The sequence below is a fragment of the Nematolebias whitei genome, chromosome 4, assembly GCF_014905685.2.
Source record: "Nematolebias whitei isolate Nwh7 chromosome 4, NemWhi1, whole genome shotgun sequence".
NCBI lineage: Eukaryota > Metazoa > Chordata > Actinopteri > Cyprinodontiformes > Rivulidae > Nematolebias > Nematolebias whitei.
In genome coordinates this window covers 4,290,855-4,305,652 of record NC_056501.1, presented here as the reverse complement: position 1 = coordinate 4,305,652, position 14,798 = coordinate 4,290,855, and the positions used below count along the sequence as shown (strand labels likewise).

General features: G+C 40.0%; 1 protein-coding gene across 1 annotated transcript in view; it reads right to left on the bottom strand.

Annotated features, from left to right (window-relative positions):
* prom1a (prominin 1a) overlaps nucleotides 1-14,798 on the bottom strand; it is a 50,119-nt gene that overhangs the window by 21,798 nt on the left and 13,523 nt on the right. Inside the window, exons 2-11 of the mRNA XM_037675472.1 lie at nucleotides 12,767-12,887; nucleotides 10,999-11,062; nucleotides 8,857-8,946; nucleotides 6,307-6,536; nucleotides 4,231-4,305; nucleotides 4,041-4,104; nucleotides 3,805-3,964; nucleotides 2,333-2,485; nucleotides 1,984-2,107; nucleotides 1,114-1,217 (exon numbers count right to left, since the gene is read on the bottom strand). Of these exons, the coding sequence (XP_037531400.1) occupies nucleotides 1,114-1,217; nucleotides 1,984-2,107; nucleotides 2,333-2,485; nucleotides 3,805-3,964; nucleotides 4,041-4,104; nucleotides 4,231-4,305; nucleotides 6,307-6,536; nucleotides 8,857-8,946; nucleotides 10,999-11,062; nucleotides 12,767-12,887 (1,185 nt within the window). The remainder of the gene's footprint in view (nucleotides 1-1,113; nucleotides 1,218-1,983; nucleotides 2,108-2,332; nucleotides 2,486-3,804; nucleotides 3,965-4,040; nucleotides 4,105-4,230; nucleotides 4,306-6,306; nucleotides 6,537-8,856; nucleotides 8,947-10,998; nucleotides 11,063-12,766; nucleotides 12,888-14,798) is intronic.

The following is a 14,798-nucleotide window of genomic DNA, read 5'->3' as shown; positions in this document are numbered from 1 at the left end:
ACGAGATGAAAACAGAATATCACACAGAAGCCAGAAACGTTTGCTGATATATAAAAAAACAAATGTGCCATCCATCAGATAGTCTCACTGTGTAATCTGTGTTTTCTTCCTAGCATGTAAAGATGCCCTCTCTTTGTAAATATAATGATTTTAATTCTGCCATCCCAGAATCCTCGTGTTAGAGGGCGATGATGAAGGCTTATGCTATCACAAAAACTGACAGTAGAAAAGCGGCTCTGATGCTGTAGAGATGATAATAATTAGCTTCACCAGCTGACAACAAAACTGTTCATTTGCATTCCCACCCATGGAAACGATCTGCTCACTTGAATGCTTGCTGCTAAAAGTAACGACTAGGAAGAAGCTCACGATTTAATAGTTCAGCTGTAGTAAAAAATACTTTTATTTGTGTCTGTAAATTATAGATGGTGAGAAGGATGTCACTAAAGCCTCATTTCAAAAGATTTTCTTTAGACTGTAACAAATACAATAGTGCATAAAAAATATTTAGCCACTTCAATTTCTTTATTAGACTTTTAAAAAAAACTCACTCTTATTTTCACGGTGGCATTGAGCATGCATGTTTATATCTACATAATGTATATCTATATTTATATCTATCTAGATCAATAGGAAAAAAACGCACAAGCTGTAAAATGTAACTTTTATCTGTTAGTTGCATCTGGGCACAAAGACAATGTTTGTAAAAAAAAAAAAAAATACACATTTATTCTTCTTTGGTTTTATGTTTTGGAATTTTTTTTGTAGGTTCAGTTATAGAAATGTTAAAATTTGGTCATTATTAAAGTCTGTCTGTCTGTCTGTCTGTCTGTCTGTCTGTCTGTCTGTCTGTCTGTCTGTATGTATGTATGTATGTATGTCTGTATGTCTGTATGTCTGTATGTCTGTATGTCTGTATGTATGTATGTATGTATACACATCTCTTATTTATCAAGTACTCGTGTCCACAACATGCATGAACAGCCTGATGGATGGATTGTTCTCCTCTCTCTGTTCTGTGAATAATCTGGCTTTGGGGAGGCAAAGTTTAAAGAGTTGAGGGAACAGATGTTGCAACACCACGGTACATGGATGTATACAAATGTTGTGTACCTGTACAGACTTTCTACTGTCAGCTCTAAGTTGGAGTCATTGTACATGTAGCCGGGGATGAAATTCTTCCACTCAGGGTTGATTAAATAAGGCGTGTCCACAACCTGATGGATACAGAGAACAGGGAATGAAGCATTTTTTTTCCTGCAATGCTGGTTTATCAGTATTTGTTTTGTTTTTTTAAACAAACAAAAAAAAAAACACGTATATACGTTAATCACAATGTAGGAAAAAAAAACAGCTAGATTTTTACAGAGGTTTTCTTGTGGTTAAACAGATTAGGAGCTATTATCTACTATATTCAAGCTGGTTCTCCACATTATTCTGATTTCTTTAACAAAACAGCAACCAGGGGTCACAGCAAGATGCTGCAAGAATCAGATTCAGCATCCACTTATAATTTTTCTATTAATAAGTTACATTTTTAGACCTGTTTAAGCTATTTCCAATCACGTTCCCTGCTTTAGAAGCTCGTGAACTTGGAGCTAAATTGGAATTCCACTGCAGCACGTTAAGATGAGACTTAATGAGCTCTGACACACCTCATCCAGTAGTTGATGTATTATCATTTAGCATCTCATGTTCTGCTGAGCACCCACGTGTTAAAATCACGTGTTAAAGCAGAGAAACATCTAAAACATGCAGGATAGTGGACCTAAAGATTGTTCTCCACTGACTTAGCAGATAAGATTTATGGTACGAACACTGTAAAAATATTAAAGACAAATGTTTTTAGCAGTGCTAAGTGTTGTGTCTTGAAAATGATTAAAATAAGACTTAAACGTTATTCAGTACTTTAGTTTCAGTGGAAGTTTTATTGTTATTTTGAACAATGTGACCTATGTGTCCCAGTTTTTGTGGTATTTATACCTTGAAGAGCTCTTTGGTGTGGAACGGCTCACAGATCAGCTTCTCCATGTTCCCTCCAGCCAAGAAGATGGCGGTCACCACTCCCATCAGCACCCAGGAGAAAATGAAGCTAAATCCAACACCACTGGAGAACAGAGACGTTTCAGGTAAGGCAGTGACTGCAGCGTAACGTCTCTGGACAAGAAGGACTAAAGTCAAACTCTTGGATCATCAGAAACAGCCTTATACTCTGCAAACATTTAGCTTCATTGTCTCATGTTCTTAAACTATTTTAACGATCAACGATCATGTTAGGAATACGAACCAACATTTAATTTGTTGCAGAGACTTGAGTTAGTCCTCGACTTACGCCATGAGAAGCGTTCCGCCCGTGTTCGAGACGCATCCACGTGTCGTAGGTGAGGCGTGCTTGTCGTATCCCAGAGTGCCGCACAGCAGGCCCAGGTAGTTGAAGGCCAAGACCAGGACCACCATGCAGCAGAGAGCGATGCAGCCGATCCATCTGCAAACACCCAGCAGATCTAAATGAAGTCCACGGTGTTTTACTTCCTGCATCTCCGCCTGCACTCCGCAAAGTTTGGTCTCAAGCAGACAAAACTACTCTGAAGCCCCTGGAGTCAGTGTTCAAACATGCACGTCACCGTTGTAATGTACTTTTTAAACACAAGTTGTAGAATTTTGAAAATATGATTACATTTGGAAACGTACAAATAGTATTTAAAACGATACCTGGCTCTGCACCCCCACCTCTAAACTCATTCATCAGACCTCTGAGATGTGAACAGAGTAACAAGGACCGCCTCTAGATGGGAGTGCAGGATTCCTAAATGGGAAACTACATTTGGACAATGAGATTTTCATACCAGGTCCAAAGGACTGGACTGGAACCCCCCACCCCCCACCCCTACTAGCACAAACTACAGAGCCTTGTCAGCACTGACTTTTAACTTTTTAAATACAAATAATACTCTGATCAGAGTCAAAGCACATTTCCATAAGAATTGTTTTTGTTTGAGGAGTTCAAGTATCTCAGGGTTTTATTCACGAGTGAGGGAGGAATGGAGCGTGAGACTGACAGACAGACTGGTGCAGCGTCTGCAGTATTGCGGACTCTGTGCCGGTCCGTTGTGGTGAAGAAGGAGCTGAGCTGTAAAGCAAAGCTCTCTGTTTATGGGCCAGTCTACGTTCCTACCCTCACCTATGGTGAGACAGGGTGAGAAGTTCAGTTATCAGGAGAGACTCGGAGTAGAACCGCTGCTCCTCCACATCTAAAGGAGCCAGTTGAGGTGGTTCAGGCATCCGGTAAGGATGCTCCCTGGGCGCCTCCCTAGCGAGGTGCTTCAAGAATGTCCGACTGGGAGGAGACGCCAGGGAAGACCCAGGACATGCTGAGACTATGTCTCTCGGTTGACTGGGAACGCCTTGGAGTCCTCCCAGAACAACTGGAAGAGGTGACTGAGGAAAGAGATGTCTGGACCTCCCTGATCCAGCTGCTGCCCCCGAGACCTGACTTCAGAACAAGTGGAAGATGATGGATGGATGAATATTTTGTGTAAGTAGTATGTTTTTGTTTCTACTCTGATTTTTACGTAGACTTATTTCGTATCTTGTCTTGCCTTCTGTCTGGTACAATGCATCTTTACTCCCTTTGAGTTTAATGTTTTTTTTTCTGTTCATGGTCCCTGACAAAGAAACAAATAAAGATTAAAAAACTTTATCTAATTTTAGCTTATTAAAGGAACTTTTTCTACTTTTGTGAATAACCATTGTTGAAATCATAGTGAAATTGTCTTTTTTTTTTTTTTTAAATCTACATTTCACCTGTAAAAGTCCAGTTTGTCAATTTCAGGGTAGTAGTCTTCGATCTTTGCGTGCACGTGGTTGATGAAGATGGTGAAGTTGGACAGACAGGTCTGCACGGGGAAAGCTCTGGAAAAGCTGCTGATGTTTTTGCCGATCCCATCCATCAAATTCTGCACACCTGGAAGCCACACCAGTTAATCTTTCAATGTTTCAGACGCTGTCAGCAGAAAAACAACTTTTAAAAAGTGACTCACTGCTGACGACACTTCTGGTTTGCTCTATCACCGTCTGTGGAGTGTCATTCAACGAGGAGAAACCCTGTGAAGGAAAACGGTTTTGTTATTTAGCTGAGCTCCGAGATGCACTGAAAGGGTTACGTTTAAATTTTAATAGTATTCAGAGGTGAAAATAAAAGTAAAATCCTCCTCATTCGTTTCCTCTCACCCTTTGGACAACCGAGCTCAGATCTGTTCTCATGACGTTGTTCATCTTTTCCAGCTGAGGGTTCACATCTGGAAGCTAAAACAAAGAGAAACACTGATGATCATGCACACAGCTGACTCCGGTGTCCCCCCTCGCTGACGGATTTGAACAGTGAACGTTTGTAGTTTTGGAGATGAATGTTTTTCTGGACTGGAATTGATCAGGGAATGCAGGTAAACCTAAATGTTTTAAGGTGAAAGATATTCAGGTGGGTAGGAGTTACACCATGGAGAAAAGAGGTGGATTTTATTTGTTTGTTTGGTCTTTTGCTTGTCCGAGGCGGCGCAGAGTTGTGGAACCTGGCGAGCGGAGGGAGCCATTTTATCCAATACCAAGTGCATTAGTGGAGCCAGGGGGTGGCCAGTGGTGGCCGTGACCACCACAGATTAACCTTTGACCACCCCAATCATTTGAGGAAGGAATACTTTTAAGCCTATCTAACAAGGTTGAGTCAGGTCCTCTGGAGAGATTCTTCTTTGTTGAAACATTTCATCTTTTACCCAAAAGGAGCTGCAACAAACTCAGTCTTATAAATAGCACCTTCTCATGGTGGATCATCCAGTTTGCTGCTGACATCCAGAACTAGCTGTTCACATGATCAAGGAGGACCATCAACCTAACGACTGATCATTAGTGCTCTGATGGCTGCTTGCTTTTCACAGGGGGCTGAGTGATACTAGCAATAAGGGGACAGTTAGACACGGAGGCTCCGCCCCTTTTTAATGATTGACTATTTCTCTTCACAAAGATGGCCTCCTTTACTCCTCTCTCAAACCATCGTTCCTCTCTATCAATGATGTGACCATCTTCATCCTTGAATGAGTGACCTCTGACCTGCAGATGAGTGTAGACCGCAGAGTCCTGGCCTGATGATGTTGATCTTCTGTGCTGGTCCATCCTTTTGGCCAGTGGCTGTTTAGATTCCCCCATGTAAAACTGATCACCCTCATGGCACTGAACGGCTTACACAATATTGCTCTGTTTGTGTCAGGGGACTGGATCTTTAGGATGGACCAGTCTTTGCCGTAATGTATTTTGGGGTTTGAAAGCCACTGGGACATCGTTCATTCAACCTTTATTTATACAGGTTAGTCCCATTGAGCCTCGGGACTCATTTACAAGAGAGACCTTTCGTGTTTAGAAAAAAAACACGTCTCGTTGACTCACTTTTACTTTTAAGCAGTGTAGTTTCCTCAAATGATTGGAGTGTTCGGCTTCCATTAATGAATGGTGGTGGCCATTTTGGATTGTAATGAGGCAACCCAATTTTATATAGTGACCTGTCTTAAGCTGAGATGTAGCCACGCACCAACATGGAAGTCGGCGCCTTATTTATTTTTCAAGTTATTGTGCTCACAACGTGCACAAATGGACAGATGTATGGACGACTGCGTTACCAGTTGTCCCTCTTGGCTCCGTGATGGGAGACGATAAATGAGTTTCCTCATAAAGCAAGTCTAATAAAGGATTTGTTACATCAAGGGAGCTGAAGGGTGTAAAAAGTTGAAGTTGTATAAAAATGTTCAGTTTGTTCACTTTAAGTGCTCGGTCACAGAGCGCTGTGAGAAACAAACAGCTCAGCTTGTTCAGAGGCAACATTTGACTTTAAGTCAGTCTTCGTTGTACTTTGTACTTTAACTGTAACTTTTTACTGTTCGACGTGTCCTGTTCCAAGTCAGACCACGATTTGCCTGAATTTTCTTCCTGTCATGTTTCACTAGTTCACACTAGCAGCTTCCTTTCTTTAATGTGGGCACAAAAACTTACAGTTGGCAATTTCATCAAACCCAAAACGTTTTAACAAAGCTCCGTTTTCACTTAAGTTCATTTTGGAGTAAACAAGAATTTTGATAGTTTTCAGGTAAATGCACACCTGAGTAATGCTTTGAATTAGACTAAACTTATTATTTCATGCAAGTTGCTGCAGAGATTGGATGTTGTTTTATGATTTACTCGTTCTGGTGGCTGCTCATTAGAGATAAGGGTTGAAAAGCAAATACACAGTTCATGTCAGGATGCACAGGAACGGGTTTGTACCCGGGTGAAGTTGGCACTGATCTGCAGCTGGGACAGAGACCGGCGGATGTTGTGGCACAGCTGGGCCGTGGTGGCGTCCGAGTCTTCGTCCCGGCAGCCGGGGTCGTCGAGCGTGCGGTTGATCCTGCTGCGGACTTGGCTCAGGTTGAAGTCCAGTCTCCCCACTCCTTCCTGCAGCACCACTAGAGATGCGCTGACGTTCTCCAGGGCCTCCTTGGTTTCTCGCATGGCTGGAGTCAAACAGAACGCAGATGAGACCGGAGCTGGAGACCACAATCTGAGGAGTACGATGCTCGACAGGACTAACATCTGATACAAATATCTGATTGATCAAAGAGTCATGCGGTCTGTATAATGACTAGACTCTGTACTTTTTATTGAAAAAAAATTAAACATTCAACCAATATTTTGAAGTTAGTTTGAAATTAATTGTGTTTTTTTTTTTTTATGGGGTAGTTTTTCTACAAGTTTATGCATCTTAACTCAAAATGAGCCTGTGACGGCAGTACCTGCAGCCACACAGTAAACAAAGGCTGAGGTACTAAATTAATCTATATCCATCCATCCATCCATCCATCCATCTATACTCTATATACTCTATCTGTATTTTAAGGGAAGTTATTAAACAGCAGAGTAATGAGATGACTTATTTTACTCTCTCAAACCAGCCCAGTGGCTCAGCTGAATGTACGACACTTTGGACTGTACCACCAACAAACAGAACAGACCAGGAAAAGACAGTTTATTTAATGTGTGTTTCTGTTGTTGCACACATTAAACTCACACAAAGAGGCGAAAGTGGAATAAAACCAAAGACCTTTAGGACTACAACACTTGGATTTACACCTGTAAAAACTTAGTTTGTTTGTGTGTTTTATGGGCAGTAAATTGAAAAAATGGAAATCTATTATTGATTTTTTTTTTAATTGGATAACTTTTTTAGGGCGGCGCAATTGGTGGAGCTGTTGACTCTCAGTCAGAAAGTCGCCGGTTCAAATCCTGACCAGGGGGCTTTCTGGGTGCAGTTTGCATGTTCTCTCCGTGCATGCGTGGGTTTTCTCCGGGTACTCCGGTTTCCTCCCACAGACCAAAAACATGCATGTTAGACTGATTGGTAACTCTAAATTGTCTCTGGGTGAGAGCGAGAGAGAGAGAGAGAGAGAGAGAGAGAGAGAGAGAGAGAGAGAGAGAGAGAGAGAGAGAGAGAGAGAGAGAATGGTTGTTTGTCTCGTTTGTCTCTATGTGTCCCTGTGATGGACAGGAGACCTGTCCAGGGTGTCCCCCACCTTTTGCACAATGACTGCTGGACATGGACACCAGTGAACCCCATGATCCGAAAAGGAAGAAGTGGGTAAAGATGGATGGATAGAAGATGGATGGATGGATGGATGGATGGATGGAAGATGGACGGATGGACAGACGGACGGATGGATGGACAGACGGACAGACGGATGGATGGATGGACGGATGGATGGAGAACTGTTTTAGAAGTTTTTTTCTGTGCAGCAGCCAGTGTTGGTCAACAACCAGAATGGTGTGCAGTAACTTTGAAAATGTAAACACAACAACAACAACAACAACAACAACAACAACAACAACAACAACAACAACAACAACAACAACAGGTATTTTTTATACAGAAGGAAAAAGGCAAGTGTAGAAACAGGAACACTGACAGATACATTTTTAGCTGCTCTGTGAAAATACAGACGGTGTTTGAATAAATGTTCACATCTGTACGTACATCAGAGAAAAATCCATTTTTTAATAAATTCTAATTCCTGAATTTCACCACAAAATAAATAAAGCTGCGTCAACCAGCTTCCTTTGACAGTTTGGTTCAGCAGAAAGCGTTTCAAAACGTCTGCACGAATGACGATAAACCGCCTGATCTATTAACCTGGTTTAGTTTAAATCAAATGGCGGGTCAGACACGCACCTCCTCCCAGAGATCACGGCTGAAAAACTGGTCATTTTAAGGTTTTGGACAAATTAGCAGATGCCATTTAAAACTGCATTATTCAGAATATTTATACGAAACAGTATATTTTTTGTTTAGACTGTGTATTTTAATAAAAACAACAAATCATCAAAAAAATGACTGATTTGTAGCAAACCAGTCCAAAATTATACATAAACTTCAGTACCAACTCATGTTGAGTCTCCGAGAACCAAATTTAGATGCAAGAACTCTTAAAGTTGCAAAGAGCAGCTTTAATCACCGTTTATCATGAAAATGTAAGTCGGGGCTTAAAAGAGTCCAACTCCTCCAGGAAGCAAACAAAAGGAACAAACAGCAGGAACAAACTGGACAGTTACTGACATGCTGTTACCTTTCATGGCTCTCTGGATTTTCACTTTGTGGAAAACAGAACGTAAACGTTATAAGGAAGAGTCAATGAGGCGCTCGCAGGAAAACTTAGATGTGCATTTCTCAAAAACAGATTCATCCTTCAGTTTCAAACATGCACTTAACAACATCCGATTAATCTACTTTTTACTTTGTATAACTTTGATCTGAACTGAAAGGACGGAAAGTGAATGATGTACCTCCAGCCATGTTCAGCACCTGATCCAAGGCAGGATGAACCTCCTTATCCAGCTGTTCATGCAGCCTTCCACCCAGTATCGGACCTACATCTGGAAGAAAACAAGCTCAAGGTGTAAAATCGTATTTAACACTTTCATTCAGTTACTGCCACCTTTATTTACTAAGAAACATTCAATCTAAACTTCAAAGCAAACATTTTACACATAAACAAGAGTAAGGCACATTTTACCTCATATATAATATTATTATATTATCGAACAAGAAAAAGACTTCTTCAGTCCTGAAGACTGAAGAAGTCTTTTAGATGAAAGACGAAACGTTTCAACATGAAGAGTGCGTCCAGATGACCTGACTTAACCTTGCTAGATTATTCTACCTGGATTATTGAGCAGCATCAGGAAATTATTATATCCATTACAGATCTTAATGTTCCATAGTTTCCTAACAGAGCACTTCGCTCTCAGACTGCAGATTGACTTGTGGTTCCTAAAGTTTCTAAAATAAGAATGGGAAGCAGAGCTTTCAGTTGTCAGGCTCAATTCAATTCAATTTAATTTAATTTCATTCAGTTTATTTATATATCTCCAAGTCACAACAGAAGTCGTCTCAGGACACTGAACAGAAACATTCATGTAAAAAATAATAATTGAACATTATTTATCTGAGGAGCAGCTTTGAGTTTAACTCCATCACAGAACTCTCATCCTGAACAAGCATGAAGGCGACAGTGGAAAGAAAAACTCCCTCATGAGGAAGAAACCTTTAGCAGAACCAGCTCAGGACAAGAGGACCATCTGCTTCGACCGGCTGGGTTTGGTAGGAACAGATACACAATGGCAGGTCAAGAATCACATGTTAAGATAGAAATAGTATCAAATGAAAACTATTAAATTTTAACAATTCATTTAAGGAAATGAGGTCAGTTTGTCCTCTAGTAGTATAAACCTATAGCAGCAGCCTGAGAACTGAAAGTTCTTCCTCCCATTCTGCTTTTGGAAACTCTAGGAACCACATGTAAACCTGCAGTCTGAGAGTGAAGTGCTCTGTTAGGAAAATATGGAACGATAAGATCTGTAATATAAGATGGAGCCAGGTTGTTGAGGCTCCTCTCTTGTGGAACCAACATCCAGTTTCTGTCCATGAGGCTGACACAAAATAGGCTCGTCTTTCCTTTTTGATAAATCCTATAGCTAGGGTTGGCTTAGGTTTCCTGACCTATCACTTAGTTTTGTTGCTATAGGCTTAGACTACTGGATGACAAATCGACCTCATTTCATCAAATTAATAGTTCGTATTGTAATTATTTCTATCTTAACATGTTTTTTTTAACGTTTTCAGCTAGTGAAGGACCTGCTCTCCTGCTCGCCTCCGTCCTGGACCTGTCATTCTATGTCCGTCTGTTTCTACTTCCTGTCCTCTGAAAACCAGCCGGTTGAAGCAGATGGCCGCTCGTCCTGAGCCTGGCTATGCTGGAGGTTTCTTCCTGTTATGATCAAGTTTTTCCTTTCCACAGTCTCCTTTGTGCTAGCTCAGGATGGGAGAGTGTGATGAAGTGAAGACTCAACACAATCTGCTGGTTCCTCTACCCTCCCTAAGATAAATAATGTTAATAATTGAATTTTTACGTACCCGGTATATAAGTGTTTCTGTTCAGTGTCCTGAGATGACTTCTGTTGTGACTTAGTGCTATATAAATAAACTGAATTGAATTATACGCTCGTCGACAAACAGCAAGCTAGAGCAATGACCCAGACAAGCAAAGACTTTTTAAACGTTGACCTTGATTTGTGACCTTGAAGCTGTGGTGATAAAATAATATGCGAGACAAGAGAACGTTTACAGACAGGTGTACAGATATACAATACACCACAATCTGTCCACCTTTCCATGTGTGCATGAACATTAAAGTAAAGTCCTAACATTGTTTTGCAATCCTCAACTTTCAAGAAAGAAGTGCCAGTAGAGAACTCTCAGGGGAACCTGCATAAAGTCACAGCTGTGGGAATCTAGACCCAGAACTGTCTAATCAGTAATGAGATGGAAAAAGGAAACAAACACGATACACAACCAAGTTTAAGGACTCACTGAATCATTTATGCCCACTTAATTCACGATCTGAGGCGAGGAGGAGGTCTACTTACTATCTAGGTCATAGATGACTTTGTTCTTGGCTGTGGCGTACCGAGATATTAGGTAATCGATTTGCTGCAAACAGGAAACAGAGCAGTCTTAGTCCATTAGTCACATTTCTACTTCTGAAAAACACCTGGTTGAACCTGTTCATGCGGAGAAAATGATGATTTTTGTGTTCAAGACTCGATGAAAAAGCTCGAGACTGAGACTGAAATCCAGAGATTTAGACGTTTCATTGAAATGTTTGTTTTGAAGCTTTGCAGCTATTCTTAAAGCAAAATAGGTGCGATAGCAGTTTTTTCCCACCTTGAAAGGAGGACATCAAAGCAGCGTGTGATGGGGAAGGTTCTCCGTCAGCCCGGGTACGGTAATCCTAGCACTTTATTTCATTTATTTTGTGCGCATTGTACTTCTCATCCAGTGAGCTTTATTCCATCCCAGCTGAAAACTGTGACGCTCCAAGCTCCTGAATTATAATCAGATGGACTCACGTGCAGATCGCTCCCTATCTTTACAGCTTCAGTGATGGGCTGATACGGTTCAGGAGTGTTTTTGAGACGTCTGCAGTAAATTTGTGACTATTTGAAAGGAAAGTTGTCGCTCAGGCAGTTTTTCTGAACATGCTCAAATCCCAAAGAACAGGGCTGCACATCTGATGTTTGAGAGCTTTGAACTTCACACTTTACACTTCACACTTTACACTTTACACTTTACACTTTACAGTTTACACTGAGATGTTTTCAAAACTAACGGTGCAGGGTTTTTGATTAAACCTACAAAAGCGAGACGACTGAAATATTTTGTTTCTTTGCAGTGATTTTTAAGCAAATACTCTGAATGAAGCACTTTTTACATTTGAATAAAATTATTTACTCATCAGTATATCTAATTATTTACCAGTAATCTACTGCAAAAACAGCACTACTTGAAATAAGCCAAATATTCCTAAATGTGATCAAATTATCTTGTTTTGAAAAAAAAATTCTGCCAATGGGGTCGACAAAAGTTTCTTGGCTAGAATTCCTAAAACTAGCAAATGATCGTAACTGCTGTGCACCGTTAGATTAAATAAACTGTCCAAAATTAAAAATAATCACACTTCTTACAAGCAAAAATTGATTTCCTTAAGAAAATGTTCCTTAGAATGAATGCTATGCCCCTTAATAAAGCTGATTTTAAAATTTTTCATGCTTCATTTAAAATAATTTGACTTATAACAACAAGAGACCCTGATATGAAAAAAAATCTTTATCTAAAATGTGTATTATGCATCCTTGAACAAGCTGATTTCAAGAATGATTTGCTTATTTTAGGATTTTTACACCTCAATTTAAGTTTGCACATAAACAAAAAAAGCTTCCTGCAGTACAAAATTTTCTTAAAACTGAATTGTTTCTTTCTTGATTGAACTAAGGATTAAATTTCAACTCTGAGAATAATAATGAGCATAAATGGCTGAGAATAAGACGCCATATGTTGAAAAATCATACTAAAAATAAGAGATTTGATCTTAAGTCAAGGCTCCAGAAGCAGATGCAGTTTGTAACTGTATTTCATGTCGTGCTTCGAGTCTTGCAGATTTTGTTCATGTTGTGTGAAACATCATGACAGACATCACGTCCAACTTTAGCGTCATTAAATACATTTTTTTAAATTAAAAACTTGTTTAGATGGCCTTTTTTTGAAAATCATTTTTTGCAGTGTACATGATTTATCACAGTTGGTGAATCATGGTGAGTCATTTGAAACAAAGTGTCTGCGCTCTGGTCGTCTCACCATCGACGTGTCGTTGGCGAAGGTGTGCAGGTCCCTCATGTTGCTGTTGACCAGCCGTCGGACGCTCTTCACCTGAGAGCTGAGGTTCTGGTTGGCAGCGTACGCACACAGAACTCCAATCCTGTTAAACAAATATAATGACGTCACTGTCACAGGGAGACCCTGCAGGGGGTTGAAGGGGGGTTACAGAACGTGGTGATGGAAGCACAGAGACAGTAGGGGTCAGTCTTCATCATCTTTACTCAGACTGAGAGCACCTGTAGAGTGTCTAGAGGCCTTAATCTATAAATTCATTTATCTTTTTTATTATATGCTGTCAACTGAAAGACAAAACAAAAATCACACCTTAAGATAAATTATTTAGGTTTTGTCCTTTGTTCAGCTCTAAACGCGTCCTCAAGTTAAACATGAAAACACAGAAGTGCATGAGGCCCAACATTAAAGTGTTGGACCCTTGAAAACGACCTGAGCAGCTCAATGAGGCTTAATTAGCTTCAGCAACATCAAAGGAGCGACGCCGTAATAAAAGGCTGTTTCCATGACTCATTCTGATCCCAGCTGAGGTTTCTGCTCAGAGCCTCACGGCTACTCCCAGCGCTTGATGTCTGTTTGCACCTTCCTGGGAGAATACTTGTGCTTTGGGGGGTAATGCGCTTCAGAAAAGAGATAATCTAAATATGATGGAGAAGTCATGAATCCTGAAGCGGACGTTGCACGTTGCAGTTATCCCTTACTTCACGACGTGCCTCCGTGGGCCGAGCAGCTTTGTGAATGATGTAAGATGACTTGCAGAGAGGAATAACAAAAGGACTGACTCAGACGCCACTGGGATGCTTTAGCTCCGTCCACATGAATTGGAGTGTTGTGACTCATTCAGTAAAAAGGCAGTGCCTTGAATACTTCTAGTTACTGAGTATAAATACAAGAGCAGCCTGTATGTTTGTGATGCAGCCAAGATGTTGGAGTGCACTCTGAATGCACACTGAACACTTTGCTAGTATCAAATACAACTTGTATTTTTTTACCTTGTTTAATTTGCACATAGTTGTTTATCCCAATTACTTTTGTCTGTTATTTATTTATTTAATGTCCAACATACGGAGGAGGCGTTCAAGGATCCTGGAGTTTGTTCAAGAGTGAGAGAAGAATGGACGGATGGATTAAAACAAGACTAAACGTGAAACGATCATCTGTTTGACATTTAGTGCAAAATCTGCTCGAGACAACGAGACAGACACAGTTTGACAGTTTTTATATGAGTTGACATTAAAACATTAAAAATATTACCTGCGAGTGTAAATGCAAAGCTGAAAGCAGTTCGCTGCAGATTCATCCTGCTGGCTGTTTGAATCGTTATGATGAGAAAGTACGTGCACGCTCATAAATACTGAGTGGGAGCATAAAGTAAACGCTGCCGTCGATCCAGCTGAGATTTAACGAGAATAAAGTCCAAGCAGGCTGAGGCGCAGGGAAGGAATTTATGGAGATGATTCAAACATCAGACACTTGCTCTGTACACTTTATTTTTAATTATTATTTTTTAATAAAGATAATCTTTACTTTTATTACCTCCAAAAAGTCACATTATTTTCTGCTCATTTGTTTCGTTTATATATTTAGTTCTGTTTTTATTTTCACTACATTTAACCCCGACCCTGTTTAAATATATACTTGTAATAAATAGATTATATTTGTATTAAATAGATTATACTTGTATGGACAAAACAACACTTGCTGTTAGGCTCGTGATTTTTCATCTGTTGATTTTCATTTTATCCTCCAGCCATCATTTGTTTTTATCTCTTCCTCACATTCTCTGCTCGTCCAGCAGCGTCCCTGCAATCTGCTCCCAAACTAAAAGCACTGCAACTTGTTGTGGAGTTAAATGTTTAAAACACAAAGTATTTGGCTTTATAAATATTTCATTAAATATAAATAATATTTATATAAATATATAAACACACACAAATAAGTATATATATAATTGAATAAAAATAAAAATTACACACACACATTTTATATATATATATAT